The sequence below is a fragment of the Clarias gariepinus genome, chromosome 25 (genome assembly GCF_024256425.1).
Source record: "Clarias gariepinus isolate MV-2021 ecotype Netherlands chromosome 25, CGAR_prim_01v2, whole genome shotgun sequence".
NCBI lineage: Eukaryota > Metazoa > Chordata > Actinopteri > Siluriformes > Clariidae > Clarias > Clarias gariepinus.
The window spans coordinates 4238666-4259862 of record NC_071124.1 but is presented as its reverse complement, the minus strand read 5'-3'; the positions used below and the strand labels follow the sequence as shown (position 1 = coordinate 4259862).

Sequence of the window (21197 nt, the reverse complement as noted above, 5' to 3'; positions counted from 1 at the left end):
ACCAACATCAGCTATGGCATCAGCGATATCTATGACATGGCAAGCACCGCAAGCATATATATATATATATATATATATATATATATATATATATATATATATATACTTATCAGCTATAAATAAAGAGAAACAGTTAATAGAATTTGCAATATACACAACAAGAGTATATTATAAGAGTATATTCCGGGAGAATATAGAAATACTCACCATATCTGGATGTTAAACTAAAAGAAAAATATTTATGATACATAAAATAATAATAATAATAATAATAATAATAATAATAATAATAATAATTGACCTTATTTGGTTAAATGTAATAAATCGATGTAATTAAATGCATTATCAAGAACAGTGATCTAAGAGAATGTTCCCAAAGTGTTTAAAAACGAAAAGGTCCCATGCACAATACAACAATATATCTTATTTTATAAGCATAATATCTATACTGGTGTAAAATAAATAAAATTACTCGCACTGTGATGTGGTTTCTTTATTTGGAAATAAACTGCAAGAAATCAATGCATATTATGTATCCAGTAACAAGTATATAAACTATTACTAATTATTTAATGAATTAAATTCATCTGACTCTGAAACCTCGCGCGCTTTTTTATTTTTTACAGTTGAGTTTGAGCTCGAGCGCCCCCGCGCGCCCTGTGCTGTGCTATGCTGTGCGCGTGATGACCGCGCGCTCGGTTCACTCGGTTGTGTTGAACCCGTTCACCTCTGCCACGAACTCGCTGAACTCGGCAGTCGCGCGCGCGTGAACGGCGCTGACTGGAGCTGGCGAGGGTGCGCGAGAGTGCGCGAGAGTCTGCGCGCGCGCGCGCGCCACACGCACAGTAACACACACACACACACACTGGGCTTTCTGTAAGAGTGTGAGAGATTCCAACCCAAACCCAAATCTCACCAGAATTATAGCGCGTGCGTGCACAGTTGTGACGTAATTATAGCGGGTAGAAAAAACCGGAGAGAGGTAAAAATAAAAATAAAAATGCGCGCGCGCAGGGGGTAAACGGCACCGCTGTCGCTTTAATTGCACCGGACCGGAGAGCGCCATATGATTTCCGAGCTCCAATCAGCACCGTCCTCACTCTGCACGCGAAGATGGCGAGGAAAAGGGCAGCGGTGTGAACGGGAAGGACGCCGCGCGCGCGCGGGGATGCGAACCAGAGCTCGGCTGTTTCATGGAGAGCGACAGCGCGCGCATCCCAAGCAGGAGAACCGGAGCTGGACCGCACCGAAGAGCAGCAGCGGATTACAATGGTCTGATCTCGTGCTCCGGAGCGCTCTCTCTGCTCCAGGCCTTTACAAACGCTTTCCACATTACACACTGAGTGTTTGTGTCTCTAGGCCTGAGCAGCTCACAACACACACACACACACACACACTGCATGTCACTCACTCAAAAGCTTTCCAAAGTCCATGACTTATTTTTGCCTCACTTTGCTTCTGAGTTCTGCCTAACGTGCGCGCGCATGTGTGTGTGTGTGTGTGTGTGTGTGTAAACAGTACTCAGTATTGTTTTCCCCCCACATGTTAGTGATTTCCCTGCACCTAACACCAAACACACCTGATTCTATCTAACTTACCGTATAGTTAGTCCAAGGTAGTGTGTTTGTGTGTGTTTGTGCAAATGTGCTCTTTAAACAAGCATATTTGTATTCTTTACACTATTTAAAGAACTGTAAAGTTAAGTTAGAACTTTAAAGATTTTTTTTTACAAATGCTTTGTTTTATAATATCGTCCTTCAGTAATCATTTCTTAAAATCAATCCTGTGTCTGCATTATGTCAATTCTATAAGCACAGTGTTTATAGAACTATTTATTTTATTTGCGTGGTTAAATGAACAGTCGACTAGTGGCTTGACAGATAACATTGAATCAGCTCGTCTAATGTTGCTTCCAGTGTTAAGGCAATGGGAAATATAATCACAAAAATAAAATCATGTCACAAAGTGCTACCAGTATGTCAGGAAATTTTACTTTAGACAAAACTGTAGTATATTTTTTCAGTGCAACAACCATTCAAAACTAAAGTATGTTAAAGAAAAAAGTAGCACAGAATTGTTGCAACTATAAATTTCTGGTACTGGAAGGAATTTCTAACAGGGTTGTAAAAAAAAAAAAAAAAAAGATGAACACCAGAATTTGGCTAGTAAAGCTGTTCATACAGCATGTTGAAAAAGGAAATCATCTGTAGAAGCGATTTTTTTTTTCAGAATTTCTCAGTTTAAACGATTTAGCAAGCATACCTAATACTTAAAAGTGTTTGTAATTTAAAATATATTATATTATATTTATTAATTGTACATATTTCAGATTAAACTCTAATGTATTAGGGATTTCAGAATCGACACGTTCAGATGTAGAAACACACATGTCAAAAATCAGACATTTTTCAAATCATGTAAATGCTCATGAGAGAAATATTTATTCAGAAGATGCGAGATGCACTAATAATAAAATAAAAAACATGTATATTATTAACATGTATATTAATTATGAGAATTACCAGGGAACAGCCGATACGATATCATCATGATACTTAGGTGCTGATTCGATTTGTATTGCAATTCTGCAAATATCACAAATTTATAAAGTTCCCGATTCGCTATTACTTTTTTTGTAGTTGTTGTTACAACTTTGTTACACTCTAAGCCAACCAGGTCTTTGATGTCATGCTGTATGAATGGTTTAGAGCACCACCTGTAGGATTATAGAGGAATAGCAACATTTTACCCACCTCAAATGTGAACATTTTATAATAGTAAGGAGATTAAGATTCAATAATTTGTCTCATATACTTTAACGGACAGTGAAATGATTTTTTTATGCTTATCCAAGGAAGCTGAATCCGCTGGGGCTTGAACCACTGAGCTTCTCATCTATAAGACAGGGCCTTAACCGTTTGAGCCACTACTGCACCACAGTGTTTGAGTGTTTAACGTGTAATGCAGGCCATTATACTAAAAGAAAAATATAACAAATCTGCACTTTATGCCTTTATAAACCAATTACACAAATGTAAAACAGACAATTATTGGATGTAAAGGAAAAAAAAAACCTATATTATTCCTATTTTTTTTATTGAGTGTAAATAGTTTGCAAAGTAACTCAAACAGCCTGCTCATATTTTAGTTATATAAAAGTGCATTTCATCAGTAATTTTAGCAACTTTCCCCCTAAAAGGCAGCCTACTAAAAAGGGAACGTTAGCTTTGTCATAGTGATTTTTTCACCGTAATTGCTAAGAGAAGTGACCAGCTGCTCCTTTAATGCTCATGAGTTCAGCCTCAGTGTTAGAGAGCAGAGTGGGTGAAATGTCAAAGCTCACACACCACTCTTATTAAGGGTAATTTGCGAAAGCATTAATGGATCGGAACAAAAAAGCAAGAAATAGTTTTTCCTCCTTATTGCGCTCGGTAAGTGCAGTCAGAGGCTTTTTTTATTTTAAATCAGAGCAGTGCTTGTAATGTTTAACAAAGTTCACTGCTGAGAAACACTGCTGTCGAATATCAGTTGGAAAAGCTCACACAAGCAATGCAGCTGAGTTCTGGGATCATGACGGCCAAAGCCGATTTATTGGCGCTAGCACGTCGGAGTCTTGAGTTTTATGTCTTTTTGGGCGTTTGTTCAATACTACTTTCCCAGCAGAAGGGTAAATAGTTCACAGAGCACAAATTCCTGTTAAATTACAGGAGCTTTCGTGACAGAACGAGATTTAGATCAGGAGTACGAGCTTGATGTCATCTGGATTTGTGAATAAAAGGTTGTTTGTTGGCTGAGCCGGGGATTTTAGACTGGCATTATTCGATCGCCGATTGCATGCTTGATATCCGTTCTTCGCTGATTTATCTTTATATCCGAGCAGGAAACCTATTTCCAAAATTCACTTGTGAATATTTATATACAAGTGAATTTATATACAAGACTGTACAGGGACTTAGATATGGTTGGTAAAAAAAAAACTAGTGGAAACAAAAATGTCTTAGTTAGTCTGTTTATTCACGTTGTCCCCTTTTCCTTGTAGCTGATAGTGGAGAAGACCGCTGAGCACCCGTCAGGGGAGTACTCCGTGGTGGAGGACACGGCCCTGCACTGCACTTTCCTGATGGAGCGTCTGAACGAGCAGCGGTTGCTGCAGCCGGACCTGTGCGATGTGGACATCGTGCTCCTTCGTCACCAGGCCACGTTCCAGGCTCACAAGGGCGTGTTGGCTGCCTATAGTCCCTTCTTCCACTCGCTGTTCGCCTCCAGTAAAGAGCTGCAGCGCGTGGAGTTGTCTCTGGAGGCGCTGCGACCTCAGGGATTTGAGCAGATCCTTGACTTCATCTATACTTCCAGGCTGCTTGTGAACAGCGGAAATGCGCATGATGTGCTGCGCGCTGCCACCGTGCTCCAAATGGCTAACGTGGTGTCGTCGTGCCGTGAATTGATCTCGCGTGGCTCTCTGCAGGACGAACAGCCAGAGCGGGACATCCAGGCCTGGAGCCACAGCAATGGAAATGGAGGAGGCGGGGACTCCAAGTTCTCGATGGAGATCAAGCAGGAACAGGACGCATCCAGTGCCAAGATCTTTGGAACCAAGAGCGAAAGGAGCCCTTACGTAGCACACATTGGAGAAAGACAACATTTGGGGACAGGCAAGGAGGAGTGCGATATGGAGGTAATGAGAGATTCAGAAGACTCCTTCGACAGGAAGCAGATCATTGTCGAGCTCAATCTCAACAACCAGACCTTAAACATGTCCAAAGGAATGGAAGGAAGGTGCTCCTCTACAGCTCCCACTGGCTTCGAGGCGAAGAAGGACAGCGGTGACTCAGAGGAAGACAGAGAACACAGCGGAGGTGAGGACGAGGTACCTGGAGGGACAAGCGAGGACGAGGTAGGAGAAGCTGCGAATATGGATTTCAGTATTCCCAAATTTCTACCACAAAGATCTCGCAGGAAAACCAGATCCTCGTTGGACGCCATGGCCACTGTTACGATGAGAACGAGTATGAGGGTACGGCGCGGTGAGCGTGTTGGTGTGCGCGGCGAGGAAGAGGAGGAGGAAGAAGAAGAGGAACGACTTGGACAGGTTGTGAGACTGGAGGAGAGGCGGAGATTCCCATGTGTAAGGTGTCCACAGGTCTTTACCAACAGCTGGGACATGGAGATGCACGCCAACGTCGAACACAACTACATGCAGGGGTGCGACAAGTGTGGGACCCGTTTCCTGCTAAATAGTGAGCTGCTCCTGCATCAGCAGACTGACTGTGAGAAAAATTTACAGGTACACACACACACACACACACACACACATACGCTGCTACTCAAGTAACAATGACATCAAGGTACATGTAGGTTCCAACTTCCTGAGATGTTTGTTTTAATTCTGTTGTAGTGTCTTACTTGTGGCAAAAACTTCAAGAAGCTTTGGTCCCTGCACGAGCACAACAAAATCGTCCACGGTTACGCTGAGAAAAAGTTCACTTGTGAAATATGCGGGAAGAAATTCTTTACCATGGCCCACGTTCGCAAGCACATGGTCGGTGAGTTAGCAACCGTTTGACGCTGTTATGGACGCGTGTCCCGAAGCCGGCGTGTTTTAAAGCTTTGTTGTATTTTCAGCTCACACCAAGGAAATGCCGTTCACCTGCGAGACATGCGGCAAGTCTTTCAAACGCAGCATGTCTCTTAAAGTCCACTTCCTCCAGCATTCCGGCGAGAAGCCTTTCACGTGCGAGGTAAAGGCTTAACATTATCGTCTAATTAGATCTGTTTAACGGGAAGCCGTGACTGCACGTTTTGTTGTTGTTGCAGAATTGCAACGAACGCTTCCAGTACAAGTACCAGCTGCGATCGCATATGAGCATCCACATCGGCCACAAGCAGTTCATGTGTCAGTGGTGCGGCAAGGACTTCAACATGAAGCAGTACTTTGATGAACACATGAAAACTCACACAGGTAACATTTCTGTATTGTTAAACACGAAAGATTTAAGATGTTCTAGCCGTTCATATTTACTCCGTTAGGCAAAGAGAGCTTCTTCTGTTTAAAGCTGGTGATGATCCAGTTAATTAACCCCCCCAGAGACCGTGTAGGTCCATGCAAAGGGGGTCAAATGATCCGAACAAGGCGAAAAACCCCAGCACATTACATCCCTGGCACGGTTTCTGGTTCAAATCCGACCTTCATACTTTTTGTCTGGAGTTCTGCATGGTTTCCCTGGGTATATGTTGGAATCCTCTGGTTTCCCAGGTCCTAAAACGTCTTTGAACATCTGTATAAGATGACTGCCGACTCTAAATTGCTCCCAGGTGCGAAAAAAGTGTTTTGCTAAGGGTTTCGGATTCCCGCCACATACTTAGCATTCCCGGGTGGAGGTGTGCGATCGAATATGTCTTTTGTTGGTTGATTCGATTAATTGTCTCAACGGGTCAGTGTTTCCATTCAGAATCGCTTCTCACTTAAAAAAAAAAACGAAGGGCTGTTCAAGTCAAACCGGGACTCGTGATGAAATTCCTGGTAAAGAAATGTGTAAAAGCAACCATTTAAACACAGAAAACTTGCGGTGATGAGACTTATTTGAAGATCAGTGATAAACATTTGAAGGTTTTAAAGAGGGCCGTACATCCTGACCATGGTTGCTCCGAGCTCACTGCAGTCGTTCCTGTAAACATTCAGTGAGCGGAACAACCTGATCATTGAGAATTGCAGCATAGTTTGCATCACAATCATGCACCAACACCACTTGCACGTTACAGGAACTCGGCTGGGAGTTATTGCCACATTCCCCGTACAGCCTCGACCTTGCTCCAAGTCATTTCCACACGTTTGAACCATTAAAGGAGTCACTGAGAGGCCAGCATTTCCAATGTGAAGTAGGCAGTCGGATCATGTACTGAAAAGAAAACTTTCTACCTTAATGGTGTCCATATACTGGGATAAGTGCATTAGTGTTGCAGGGGATTATATAGAGACATGAAGGGAGTTTTTATTCTAATAACTGGATGTTCAGTCAAAAGTCCCAGTTTGACTTGAACCTGTAAAACCTATAAAAAATTAAATTAAATCATAAATCGCAAAGGCCAAAAATGGAATTGAACAACAGACTGCCTTTTGATTCACAGCTCTATTCCTGGGATAGACTCTGTATCCGCTGTGACCCTAATCAGGATGAAGTGATTATTTAAGAAGAATGAATGATTGAATTGCAGCCAAGATCTTAAAAGCCGGCTCGAGGGAAATTTGTTACATGACTCCTCGCAGGTTCAAACGAACAAGGGCTTAATTGTGTTTCCTTGTTTCCTTTCCTTGTATCCCTTTTCTGCTTCCAGTGCTTGAAAGCGTTCAAGTAGCGAGCACTCACCACCCAAAAAACAATACTTAACCTCTACATTGTTCTTCTTAATGAAATCTGCAGAACCTGAAGATGTTCACTAAGGCTTTGTATCCTCACATCGTAGGTGAGAAGCCGTACATATGCGAGATCTGCGGGAAGAGCTTCACCAGTCGCCCCAACATGAAGCGGCACCGGCGCACACACACCGGCGAGAAGCCGTACCCGTGCGAGACGTGCGGCCAGCGCTTCCGCTTCTCCAACATGCTGAAAGCTCATCGCGAAAAGTGCTTTCCGGTCAGGAACCCTCCCACAGAGGCTCCTCCCACAGATTATGAACCCGCCCAAAACAATACGTCCTACGTGACGGATCAGAGTTCTTCCGACCCGAAGGACGTCGGACCACATTCTGTGTTTTCAGCTGCACGGACCCTCTCGAGAGACGCGTAGCTACCGAACGGTCTCCCTGCCAAGCTAGAGGTACTTCCTGTTCAGCTTTTGCCTATAAACCAAGTATCTAATGCTCCTCAGCCTGAAAATACCTTTTTAAAAAAACGAATAGTGTGCCATATTTGGTATTACAGTATATAGCCTTCCAATGTAGCTGCCACTAATATTAAAATTTAAGTATGTATATGTAAGTAAGTATAGTTATATTTGCAATATATATATAAATATAGTATAGTATTATATATAATACAGTTAGGGTCATTAATCATCATCATATAATAGCATTACATACGTCTGAGCATTTCATGGCAGTTCAGGAGGATTGAAGAAGCCGTTCTTGTTCTCCATGCAGTCTATAAAGCAATCGTTTAAACCCAAATGGAAATGGGACCTGCAGTGTTAGGACGATGTAACTGAAGACACTTAAAAAGTCCCCTAGGCGCCGCCTACTGAAATGTAACGCTGTATTTCTAGTGAATCTGTGTAATTCTCTCAAACACTTCTTACAGATTGAGGGGTTTGATTATGAATTCGCCTCATCTGTTCTTTTCTTTCCTTTTTTTTTTTTTTTTCTAATGTGCGAGTCAAAAATGACTGAAAAGTTTTTGACTCCTCCCCGTACATGCAAGCCACGTGATTTCCAATCTGAGGTCTTAATATATGTTACTGTCTTTTAATGCTTGATGCATACTGCACCTTATAATAGGAATTCGAAGCACTTACTTTTTGTTGAAGTGGGATGATTGTTTAAGATGATTTATACCAGTGCCAAGGAAGGACTCCATTTTGGAGTTAAAATATTAACCCCAGTTCCCACTGTCACGGTTTTTGCCACGGGTCGCCGCTCTTTCAAATTCCCGGCTTGACACTAGATGCCATGGCGTGTCACGGTGCTGCTATAAAGGCTGAACATGAAAGTCATTAAAAGCTACAATTAGGCTTATGGAAACCTATAGTGGACGCAATTTTTATAGCATGACCACAATATTTGTAGCTTATACCCTTAAGCTATAGATCACGACATGTCACCGCGCTACCCCGTTAGCTACGTGAGCCTACCGTACGACTACCAATTGCTCATTATGATTTTAGAATTCATAGCGATCCATAGCAAAAATCATGCAATTGCGAACTAGGGTTTATTCTGTTCCTATTCTAGAATTTTCTTGAGATGGATGTAGCAACACGGTGCTAACGGTAAAGGTGACGAGCGTAGTCCAGACACAGTTCGACATGTGCTGATACACTGTTATGTGATACATTAGGGTATTAGAGACAAAAAAACCAATATAAGATAAGAACAAAGGGGCGTTCAAGTCAAAGCAGGACTTTTGATTATGCAGAATTTCAGAAAACACTTACCAGAGTAAAAACTCTATGTAAGGTGTCTATATAATCTACATTAATCTATTATTTTAAGATTTCATCACAAGTCCCAGTTTTACTTGAACGTACGTCCTTTATTAAAGCATAAATTTACATTAAGTCAGAATTTGCCTTAAGGTTTAAGTTTTTAAGAAAATTGGCTGAAAATTTCTTTTAGGTTTCTTAGAAAACAAACTTTGCAACAAAAACCGAACATAAACTAAACAGAAAAAATGTTTAAAAATAATATGCTGACATTAAATAGCGAAAGGTACGATTAAATTGTACACCTGTAATTAAATATAGAATATAAAGTTACTTTCATTTTCAAATTATCAAAACTTTTTTTTTTTTGTCTGTGTAAAACTTTTGCACGGTAAAGTATTGTGCAAAAGTTTTAGCTAACATCCAGTATATTTTTACATACATGTTGCCTTAAATTCCTATTTTCTGTTTGGTTTTTGTTGCAGAGATTACGGGAAAAAAAATTCCAGAGAAATTTTGTTTTCTAAGAAACCTAAAAGAAATTTCCAGCCAATTTCCTTAAAAACTTAAAAAGGCAAATTCTGACTTGATGTTTAAGTAAAACCGGGACTTGTGATGAAATCTTCAGTAAATTAAGGCTTACAATCGATTTATATTTACAGAAAACTTTTTCATGTTTTAAAAGAAAAAGGTTTAAAAGAAGTCCGTACGTCCGTGAATGACGATCCTGGCCGCGGTGGAGTTGAACGCCTGATTCTCAAAAATCGAGTGATAACTTGTTGCGGAAGAGGCGCACACATCAGTCTGTGTGAACCGTACACACAATCATCCACCAGCACCACTTGCACATGACAGGAACTCAGGTGGGAGTTATTGCCACATCCCCCGTCCCACAGTCCTGACATTAAAGAAGTTCCTGGGGGGCCAGCGTGTCAGACGTGAAGTAAGAAGTCAGATCATGGCTCCGGTGTACGGTAAAAACTTCCTTCCTTGATGGTAACTAAGCACTAGTGAAACGCTGGGATTAGTGCATTATTGTAGATTATATAGACACGTTACATAGAGTTTTTACTCTGGTAAGTGTTTTCTGAAATTCTGCATAATCAAAAGTCCTGCTTTGACTTGAACGCCCCTTTGTTTATATCTTATATTGTTTTGATACTCACTGTGTTCACGTCACAGAATTTTATTTCAAGTACTTTCTTTAAACCTTTGCACAGTGCTGTGTATTAAATACAATAGAACGACTACCACGATGAAACGTTGACGATCATTTTAACCCAACACTATATCAGCACATGTCCAGATGAAGCACCTTAATTGGACAAAGTCAAGCCCTTACTCTTTAACATTCTTTTTTTTTTGTCTTGTTTTAGTTATAATCTCGTTACATTATAAATAATAAGCAAATGACCTATAAGGTAAAGATTTATTTACCAGATTACCTCTGCACCTTCTAAGAGTGTGACTATGCTAGTTCAGTAGTATGGTCTGTTAGTATAGTGTTAAACATGTCGTACCGCGTGTCAGATGAGTATTTCTTTCAGGCCAAATATAAGTCCTTGTTTTAGTTGAAGGACTTTAATGTGTTTATTGGGATTTTTAATACTAAAAGCCAAACTTCTATTACTGCAGTTGATTACTTTGAATCGTTTTTTAAATGATATTCTACAATGACTGACATACTTTCTGGACTATAAAGGCTTATTATCTACTGACCATTTTCTATCAGTTGTTAATTTTATTCATGTGTTATAATAATGGGGGGCTGCAGAGCAGAAGTGTGTAATAGTAAGGAGCTAAATCTAAAACTGGGCTCTTTAAACTATTAACTAACCAAATTTTTTAAACAAAAAAAGTCATAACCCATAACCCATAATCAAAGACTAAGAAGAATTAAAATATTTCAGGTAGCAAAAAATAAAAGCTCTAAATGATGGTTCCCATAACTGACATGTGCAACAAAAATATGTAATACAGTGTTAATATACTATTAGTAATATTATCAAAATATGAGTTAATTTGTTTTTAAAGTAATGAGTCAAATAATCAACATCTGTATTAAACAAAATTAATACAGTACCATTGATTAAAAAGTTATCATATGAAAAAAAAAGTACTTAGCACCTTAATGAGCACGTTTGCAGTTGTTAAGTTTATTAATGGATTGTTCATGGGAATGCTGTTGTACTGAATATCAGCACGGCTGTGATGCATTCATAGATATCACAGGTGTGCTGATATTCAGCATAGCAGCAAGACCTCACGTATAATATTGTTTTTTTTTACATCTGTTCTACAAACACATTTGTTACCAGCACATTATTATTTGTTTCCTAATTTAACCACCTATTTTGCTCCGCCAACACACATCATCCGTATCATTCAACTGGCCGAGCTGGCGACTAACAGTTAGCGACTAGGAGAATAAACTACGGAGGTGGCGGAGAAGTCCGGAGAATCTTCGAAGACTTACGTTATATTTCCATTTATTCCGCTTTAGAATACCAGCTAAGTTCAAGGTTCCAAATAGCGTTAAATGCAAAGCTAGTGCGCTATGTAAGGTATACTGTACAATATGTTGTTTCACACACCAAGATCAGGAGTTAGAGAGGCATTTGGGATCCAACAGGTCACCCTGCCGCCCGCTAGTAAACCATGATTTTGGTGGTGTAGGACTATCTGTGGCTCATCATAATATGAGAAGTCGCACTTATCCGTCGCAAAAAAAACGTTAAATTGGGAATTTGTTTTTTTGCATCATTTCACAAATCTGCATTATTTGTTTTTAGCTTTTAGATTTATGGTTATTTTATAATATGATTTACTCATTTATAGGGTCAAGGAAGCCTGTATAGGGTTTGTGTAAGGACACGTTTATGGAAGGAGTCTCCAGTGTCACTGCTTTGTAACATTCCGAGGAAAAGTTTCTCAACATTATCGCATAGATAGCAAATGACCTATAAGGTAAAGATTTATTCACCAGATTACCTCTGCACCTTCTAAGAGTGTGACTATGCTAGTTCAGTAGTATGGTCTGTTAGTATAGTGTTAAACATGCTTTTTTTGGGGGGTCTTATTAACCTTAAGGGGAACAAGTGTTTATAGCTGCTATAATGTAAGTAAAAGAGGATTTAACTATGAAAATGATTAAAAATGATTTAAAAATCATTGTGTTAATTTTTTTAATTACAATAAAATGAAACATGTCAGTATGTCCTATGTACTACACATACTACAGTATGTCACCATTATAGTCCAGAAAATACAGTCGTCACTTTAAGTCGATTTGGGCTTTTGGAATTATATGATAAAACGAAAAAAAATAAACAAAATAAATTTACCAGTATGAAGGCTTAGAATGTCTATAGTGATACCAGCGTGTCTGAAATACTGTTTTCTACATGTTATGTGTTGACCAAGAACCTTTTATAGTGTATAATTAACTCTGGTCTGTACTCTGTCATCTGTTGTACTCTTGTGTCTGTAAAAAACCTAAAAACCTTCCTCGTTCGTTCTTTACACAAAATGTACTTGTATTTTCATTGAACGCTGTACCATTCTGTCCTGTTTTCCCATTTTCTTTTTGTTTAAACGTGATAATGGCATTAACAGGGTCCATGTTAACTGTTGCAAGTTTTATGGACGGCACGGCTGTCAGAAATCACGAGACATGTATTACTCAAATCCAGTCCAGCATAACTCTCTAATAAAGATGTCTTTAATTCATATAATGTAGAAATCACGTCACACCTTTCTTCAGAAACAACAGTTCACATCTCAAATGAAAAATGGTCCGTCCTTTGTCTCCACCTGCTGTCCAGTCTTCTTGGGTTGTTCTTTCTTTTTCTTTTTGTTTTGTTTTTAAAAGTTCATGCACATATACTCGATTGTGGAAACTACAACTAGTTCCAGTGCTGGTCACAAACTACACTTCATGTGCAACAGGTGTCATGTGCTTGTCAGTTACATCTTGGTGAGTCGTAAAGCGTTGAGGCGTACTCCCAACACGGTGGCGTCTGAAGCGTAGCTGATCTCCCGCAGCATCCCAGACCAGCAGTTCTGCTCCTCATCAAACCTGTGGGATCAGGACCAGGAGATCAGGATTAGCATCATCAGTCAAATAAGACAAAAACACTGACAAAAAGACATAAATAAATATTTAAAAAAATGTTTGCCTCATTAGTTTTGCAGTTTAATCAATCATGAAAGTTATCTACATGCATATTAACCAAATCTTCCTCCTTGTATAAAACAGGTAATGTAATTATTAATGGATAATAAGTATAATTGCAGTGGTATGAGGTGAATAAAACACTTTGGGTGTGCTGTTATAGGAAAATAAATAGTTTCTGTTGGAGCGATACCACATTGCGTCATGAGGATGACGTAACCAGAGCAGTGGTTCTTGGGAGTATATACTTTGTAGCGGCCACCTGCTGGCTATCATGTATAATTGCATGTTTTGCCTTTGCTAATAATGTAGCAGGTGGTTGAAATCTAAAGTGAAGATGGTTTTAAGTATTTTTAAAAATATGTTTACAGTTGAGACACTTTCTATGACTTAAAGGCTACTATAAGCTAATATGAGCTCCGAGGAGTCCTTAAGTTATAGAAAAAGTTTTGATACTTTGATACTTAAGTAAATTCGAAGGTACATACTTTTATAAATTGGGAACGTCTACTTTTACTTGAGTAATATTTTCCCCTTGAATATATATCTGCTTTTACTCAAGTACAGGATTTTACAGGTACTTTTCCCACAACTGCTGATGTTAAAGCTTTTAAATGAGTGTGCAATGTTTAAGTGGTAGCTAAAAGCTTCTTTTAGTTATTAGCAACACTTTGGTGACGTGCGTTTGTCCGGCTGCGCGTTTATACGACATAAAAAAAATGTTGCATGCAGCTTTTTCTTGCCGTTCAAAACCCAACGAACGCAAGGAAACCGCTTCTAGTGCGTTTTCTTCACATTCATTTTACGCTTCAGAGGACCGGATATATCCCATGATCCTACAGGCTATACATAGGGAAATGCAGAAAAGGGCAAAATAAAAGAAATTAATTGTTGAAAAACTTACGCAGAAATTTTCGCATTTCTTCATATACCACAAAAAAACGTCCTTTAATCCGATGTTGTGCAGTCAGAGAGTGAACCCAGTAGCGGCGGGCTTTCATATCCAGTTCCCGATACACTGCCCCCACAGGTTAACACAAAAACTACAGTTTGGGGTGCAGGCTGACGTTAGACAGAGACAAACGAACGCCGGTGTAGAAGTCAATCAAACGCCACTACAAAACGCAACATAAACGTTCGTTTATCCAAAAATTTAACGCCGTGTGAACAAGGCCTAAAACATGTTTAAAGTAGAGGGAGACTTTAATTAGGAATTATATTTTGTGGTCCTGTATCATTTGTAAGCAGCTTTGGAGAAAATAATGCTAAGTCCTTTATTATGCTAAAGTTCTGTTGTCGTAGCTAGAACAAAGATGCTAGCAACGTAGAGTAACACTTGTTACTGTGGGTGCTAGTTAGCTAGCTAGCTATGCTATAAATATGAACAAATTATGATCACCACTTCTTCTTGACCTTCGTCTGACCTTACCTCCCAAATGAAGTTCCATAAATTACAGTTTATATTCTCTTCACATCACAAGGACGCCGTGCGTGACTACTTGATACGGTAACATTTTTATCAGAAGATAATAAAATTGGATTTTTGCATATTTATAAGAAACAAATGGGCTCCCTGAAGGTCCCTGTTTTTAATTATCTACATATGAGTTGATGACTTACCTCCAGATATCGTTCATCTCTGTGGGTTCCAGCTTCTCTGTGGTGTCGTTGGGCATCATGGCAAAACCTCCCACAGCGTACAAACTGCCGGCTAGCGAGATCAGGTTCAGAGAGCTTCTCTCCTGGGGGAACTCCTCGAAATCAGACCACCTGAATCATAAAACAGATTGTTTAAATGTTTTATCTTAGAAATTTTAGGAGCTGTCTTGGGTTTTATAAATCTGAGCATGGTTACACTGTTGTCTAACAACATACTATCTAGCGTTCAATTAATATGACCATTAGATTAAACTAATCAAGGGCTTGATAATTAGCAGATGATTTGGACATTTTTACGTGATGGATTTGAAAGCTAAATTTTATTTCTACGTCCATTTCTTCTCTGTGCAATGAAATTACTGCTTAAATTTTTGTCTGAAACACTAACTTTCAAACTGTCTAATTTAAATACTTATGAAACATAAAGTATGAAACATTACGTTGTGGGAATTTAGCATAGATCGTGACGAGCAAAAACACAAGATGGCTGTGCAGCTAATAATGTTAATACAATGTCACCTCAGCATACAAACGCTCGCCTTAAAAATTTTTGCCCCAAATTGAAATTTGCAATTAAGTTGCGCATATATTCGGGAGTCGTTCAAAACTTGTTTGCATCAGTGGAAAGTCAAGCGAAGTGCGTTTGCATATTATTTTTCTGCTTTTTTCACTTTCATTTTGTGAAGATATAGTGCTATGAGTCCCAATAATGTAAGCAATGTTTTTTTTTTTTCATATTTTACTTTATTTACATGTCTTTTCTAAATATTTTGATTGTTTTTATATGCAAAAATATAATTATAGTGTTAGAAATTGGTAATATAATTAATATTGTTTTAAAGGTGAATTTTTGTATTGCAAAACGCATTTTCTCATAGGAAATAATGTAAATGCACAAAATCCGTTCTAGAACAGATTAAATTCATATGCTGAAGTACAGCTGATATTAGCATGGAGTTAAATATGTGATCTAATGTTTACATTAGAAATGTGACTAGGTGATTGCTAGCTATAACGTGACTTGACGGAGGAATTAACTTTTCCCCCCTTAAAATAGTGTGTTTCTTAAGAAAAAAAAAAGCAGTATGTCAGAATGTTATCTTTTATTGGGCTAGGGGAATGTGTATATTTTTTTTGACTTTAGTGTATAAAGTCTTATGATTAGCATATTAGGTAAATAAAACTGGAGGACTAAGGAACTGTTTAAGTATGTAAAGGAAGCATGTAAATAACCAAAATAATAATAAAAATAATAATAAAGCATCTAATTATTGTATTTTTTTATATTAGTACTGTATATTTTAGAGCTACTGTTGTCTAGATAATCCAAATAACATGGCCTGCACTACCACCCCAGCCCAGTAGATGGCAATGATAGCATCAGCTCCATGACCCATCTGCCACTTCAGATAAATATAGTACTACCAAAAGTTAAGCCATAGAGATGTGATCATTTTCCATACTTGTCCATTAAAATCCATTAAAATATTATTAATTTTATTTTTATTCACCCATGAGAAGATTAAGAAAAACAGGAGAGTGCGGTAAGGGTTATAAGGTCAGAAATGAGTGTGCTTTATGGAAAGTGCATCACTCACGTGTTTTTCGTAATGTCATAAACCTCAGCTTTGCTGGTCAGGCCGTCATCTGTGACTCCGGTCACGATGTAGATTTTGTTGTTGTGCACGGCGACACCAAACAGAGAACGAGCGGTTTTCATAGGCGCCAGCTCCTTCCACTGGAACTTCTTGGGATTGTAGACACACACTCGCCTCAGGCATTTCCTTTATAGTTATATTTAACATAAATCGTAAGTCATGAAAGATGGCTAAAGCAGTTCGTTGTGTAAAAATTGATAACAAAATACCAACTGAACAACAACAAAAAAAGACAATCATACTTGCTATCTGATTTTCCACCCAGGACGTAGATGAGCCCGTTATGTGAGACAGTCCCATGACCGTAGACTGAATACGGAACCGGGTCCGATTCGCCCCATTTAAAAGATCTATATCAACATTGAAGAAAGAATTGAAAAAAAAAAAAACTGTGCAATTACTATGACAAACTCAATCTAATTAAAATTTTTATTTTGTCAAATATTTAATCCAAAGAGACAACATGCATAAATGAGCAATAACTATCATTATATTTCAACATGTACCGTACAGCCTGACATTAAGTTGATAAGTATTATTCCATATAATTTATTCCAGTTGATATGAACAACAAAAAGTACATTTTATTTAAAGGTAATTATTTTAAAGTATGAATCTTTGAGCCTACATTTAAATTAATACAGCCAATAAAACATCATTATAATAAGGAAAAATTATTAACGATGGGGTTGTGATAATAATAATATCAATATGTCTTGAAGTGTTATATTTGACTACAGTAATTTGCCAGTAATAACAACTTAATTATATTTAATCTGGTTAAAAGATTAAATATCAGCTATAAGCTGTCGTTTCTTCACCAGCTTTACTATTCTTTTTTTTTTCTTCAAAAAAATATTTAATGCTAAATGTCTTCTTTAAAAAAAAAAAAAAAATCACCATATTATTAAGTGTATGTTTTTAAGCTTGTTTACATGGTGTGTCTAGTCTACGATTTCTAATTTACCATAGAAACGCATTATGTAGCGTAACATATTTACAAAGGCACGTTAGTATATCAGTGATCAGAATATATTTTTAGAAGATGCATCTTGTTTGGAACTTGTAGCTCAAACTGTTGGGTTTAAGAATTTTAATGTAGTTTTTCCATCATTAGAACGAATCCAAGGCTGTACTCACTGTCTGTCATAGATCATAACAGTGTCTAGAGCATGCTCTCCTTCTTTCAGCTCTTTTCCACCTATGACAAAGATGGAGTTCTCGGCGTCTGTGAGCCCGAAGAGGCAGCGGGGGGTTGGCAGCGAGGGCATCCCGAGCCATTCAGAGCTCATGGGGTCAAACTGTCGGAGAGAAAAGTGAAAGAACACGCAGCATACAAATGAGTTTGCGCTATTCTTTGCTTACATAATGTACATTTTAAATTTACATTACATCTAAATCACTTGGGTTGAGGAAATCATTTATTGTCATTTTGCTTATTGTGCATTATTGCTGCTTTGCAATAATGACAATTGTTAAAAGCGCTATACGAATAAAATTGAATTAAATTTATGGTCCACAAAGTTTATGACTTGATAACAGCCTGATATACTGTATGATACATGATGTATAAAGCCTCATGACTAAATGACTCATAAGCTTTGAAGCTGAAGTAACAGCTGTTTTGATGGCGTAGTGGTCCCAGATGAGAGCTAGATGAATCACTGGCATCATGTCTTGGGCGAGTGATGTGCGACATACTGTATGCGTTTGTAATCCGGGCGAAATTAGTGTCGCTACAAAGCAACCAAAAAAAAAACCTGACCATAATGAAATAATAAGAATAATAGATTTTTTTAAAAGTCACCTGTAGGAAGTAAGAGCTGAACGGTTCCTCTGTGTTTTCCTCGTTATATATGAGCCCTCCAGCTACAAAGATCTGATTTTCTTTGGTCACCAGGCTGCAGTGAGTTTTTGGTATCTCAGTAGATGACGAGGCTAAGTAGCATTCATTTTCAGCAGGGTCGTAAGCCACCGTTCCCTTGTTGCTGATCATTAATATAAAATCTGTTAAAAACATTCCAAAGCGTAGGTTGTTATTCAGGATCCCAGGTAGCAGACCCTCATCATTTTCATCCTCATCTTTGTCGCCTCCTGTGGCTTCTGCCTCCTTGCCTGACGGTCCTCTACTTTTAGGCAGCAGTCCCTTTTGTGCATCCTTAACAAGCTGCAGATCATTTTTGATCTCCTGGTTGGATTTGATCAACCGGTGGCCCTCCACTTTGCTTCTAAAATAATCAGGCGGTATCAGACGAAACCGAACGCAGTGCAGAAGTTTTTTCAGATCCTTCAGCCTTTCAACCTGATCATGCTCGACCCATTTCATTAGCGTCTCAAACACCTTCTCTTCCCTTTCCACATTAAGGGAATCACACGTGATAATGGCAGCCAGTTCTCCAGGTCCTAGTTGGAGGAAATCCTGGTCCCGGATGATGAGCTCAAAACGTTCACAAATGTAGTCCCGAGCCTTTGATGCCAGTCTTGGGCACTCCAGCAGTAGTCCGAGCCTAAAGATGGCTAGACAGTTGCTCAGCACCAACTTGTGCTCCAGGTAGGATACGCAAACGCTAAAGATGGAAGGGATCTGGTATATGTTGGCCGCCATGAAGATGTCCTGGACGTTCTGCTCGGTCAAGTTTATGTCGCAGGTATAGATGTACTTCAGGATCATGCCCATAATGTCTGGTTCCACATCTTTCAGCACTACTTCTCGTTTCTTGCTCTCCTTCATGTCAGAGAGAAACATGGCCTTAAAGTACGGACTGCTGGCAGCCAGCACCAGCTTGTGGCAAGGAAAATCCTGGTCCTTAATCTTCAGGACACAGTCCACAAACTTGTCATTCTCCAGAAGTTCACAGAGGCCACCCATAAGAAGTGACTGCTGGTACCTGCGCGGCTCTGTCACTGGGTCCACTGGCACGGCGGCCATCTTGTCAAGGTTTTGTCGGCAACGTTGGCGCGATACTTATGTAGGAGGGTGTCCGGCTCCTCTCCCACTGCTGGACTGGTCGGATTAACAGTGTGACTCTATGAGAGAGAAATGGAAACTGGTGTAGTGTAGCTTTGCCACTCAGCTGCCACTAGCTATCAGGTTGGGTTAATTTTAGAACTGAGTAAAGCCACAGGACTCACATTTGGAGGGCCTGCCATTTGAGACACCTTTATCTTCCCTCCCCCTTTACTGCTGCCATCTTGAACAGAAGGTTCTAACCGACAGCTGACATGTTGCTGAAGATGACCATGCCAGATCAAAAAGGCGATTTATAGTTAAGAATGCTTATTGATCAAAGAAGAAATTATTTTAATTTCTTAGAGAAGAATAAGGCTACATGAGTTTGACACTTTAAGACATTTCAACGCCACTTTAAACACTTAAAAAAAAATTATATATATATTTCCCCCCCATATTCCTATATTCTATTATTTTTACATGCCCTTATTTGTACAGTTGTTAATTTTACTAGTTACATTTATTTTCCTTTGTATTTTATGTTATTTCTTTTATTAATATTTATTCCTTATATATAGTTTTTTTATTTTTCTTTTAAGGTCACCGGCGGTCGTATAAGCATTTCACTGCATATCGTACTGTGTATGACTGTGTATGTGAAAAATAAAATTTGAATTTGAATTTGAATGAAAATCATCTGTACAGTGGTGCATACAGTATTAGTATTAAACTGTCCTGGCAAATTTACATATAAGGCAGAGTTTCCCAATTCCGACCCTTTCTAATTCCAACTAATTCAATTCCAATCCATTCTTCTTAATCTTAAAAGCAGCTGTCTATTTACCAGCCATTTTTAAAGATGCACTCTACACATGTAACTACATTTTAAAATTATGGTGGTCTTTAAAGCATATTTCCAACTAGACCATTCATTCATTCTTCTTCAGTAAGAGCTTTATCCTGGTTAAGGTCATGATGGATCTGAAGACCATCCAGGAGACTCTGGCCATGAACAGGACGGGAATTATCAAACTGCGTTGGACATCAGAACTTGTGTGTGCAACCTATTTATACAATCCTAAAAGTTCTTAGTCAAGGTCTATTGATGGTTTTTAAAAGAAATTTTAATGGAGAACTAATCAGAACAAAATATTTTCTATTGTAGGTTTCTACAGAACCTTTAGTTCCTTAGTTTCCTTCAGAGGGAAAAGCAAAAGAACCTTCATTCATCCATCCGTTTTCCATACTGCTTATCCTGTGCAGGGTTGTAGGCGGTCTGGAGTTTATCCTAGGGGACTCGGAGAACAAGACCGGGGACAGCATGTATGAGGAGCCACTCTATCTCATGGCACAACACCAAATCATACTCACACATCAAATCATACACTATGGATGATTTGGAAATATGTGAGGAAACTGGAAATTTAGGAAGCACAGAGATGCCAGAGGTGCATGCTGACAGTGCTACCATAGAATAATCTACAAAGAACCATTTATAGTGAAACTTTTTTTCTTTTTATTGTCCAACTGTATGTTTATGACTCACATTATTAAAGATGAATATGTAATGTGGATATATACTATAAAATATTTACTTCTATTGGCTCATGAATAGCAAAAAC

General features: G+C 38.8%; 2 protein-coding genes across 2 annotated transcripts; one reads left to right on the top strand and one right to left on the bottom strand.

Moving 5' to 3' along the window:
- The first annotated feature begins 1049 nt into the window (after positions 1-1049).
- Positions 1050-17927, top strand: zbtb47a (zinc finger and BTB domain containing 47a). Its single transcript, XM_053486703.1, has 7 exons — positions 1050-1272; positions 4040-5284; positions 5396-5543; positions 5623-5738; positions 5815-5959; positions 7462-7814; positions 17816-17927. Exons 1-6 carry the CDS (start codon positions 1270-1272, stop codon positions 7782-7784), a joined length of 1980 nt encoding a protein of 659 aa, XP_053342678.1. The 5' UTR covers positions 1050-1269; the 3' UTR covers positions 7785-7814; positions 17816-17927.
- Positions 12879-19640, bottom strand: klhl40a (kelch-like family member 40a). The gene is made up of 6 exons (XM_053486704.1): positions 18433-19640; positions 17766-17926; positions 16868-16975; positions 16566-16751; positions 14929-15078; positions 12879-13212 (listed from the first exon to the last, which is right to left on the bottom strand). The coding sequence occupies exons 1-6, from the start codon at positions 19552-19554 to the stop codon at positions 13101-13103; spliced, it is 1839 nt and encodes a 612-aa protein (XP_053342679.1). The 5' UTR covers positions 19555-19640; the 3' UTR covers positions 12879-13100.
- Between the last annotated feature and the right edge of the window lie 1557 nt (positions 19641-21197).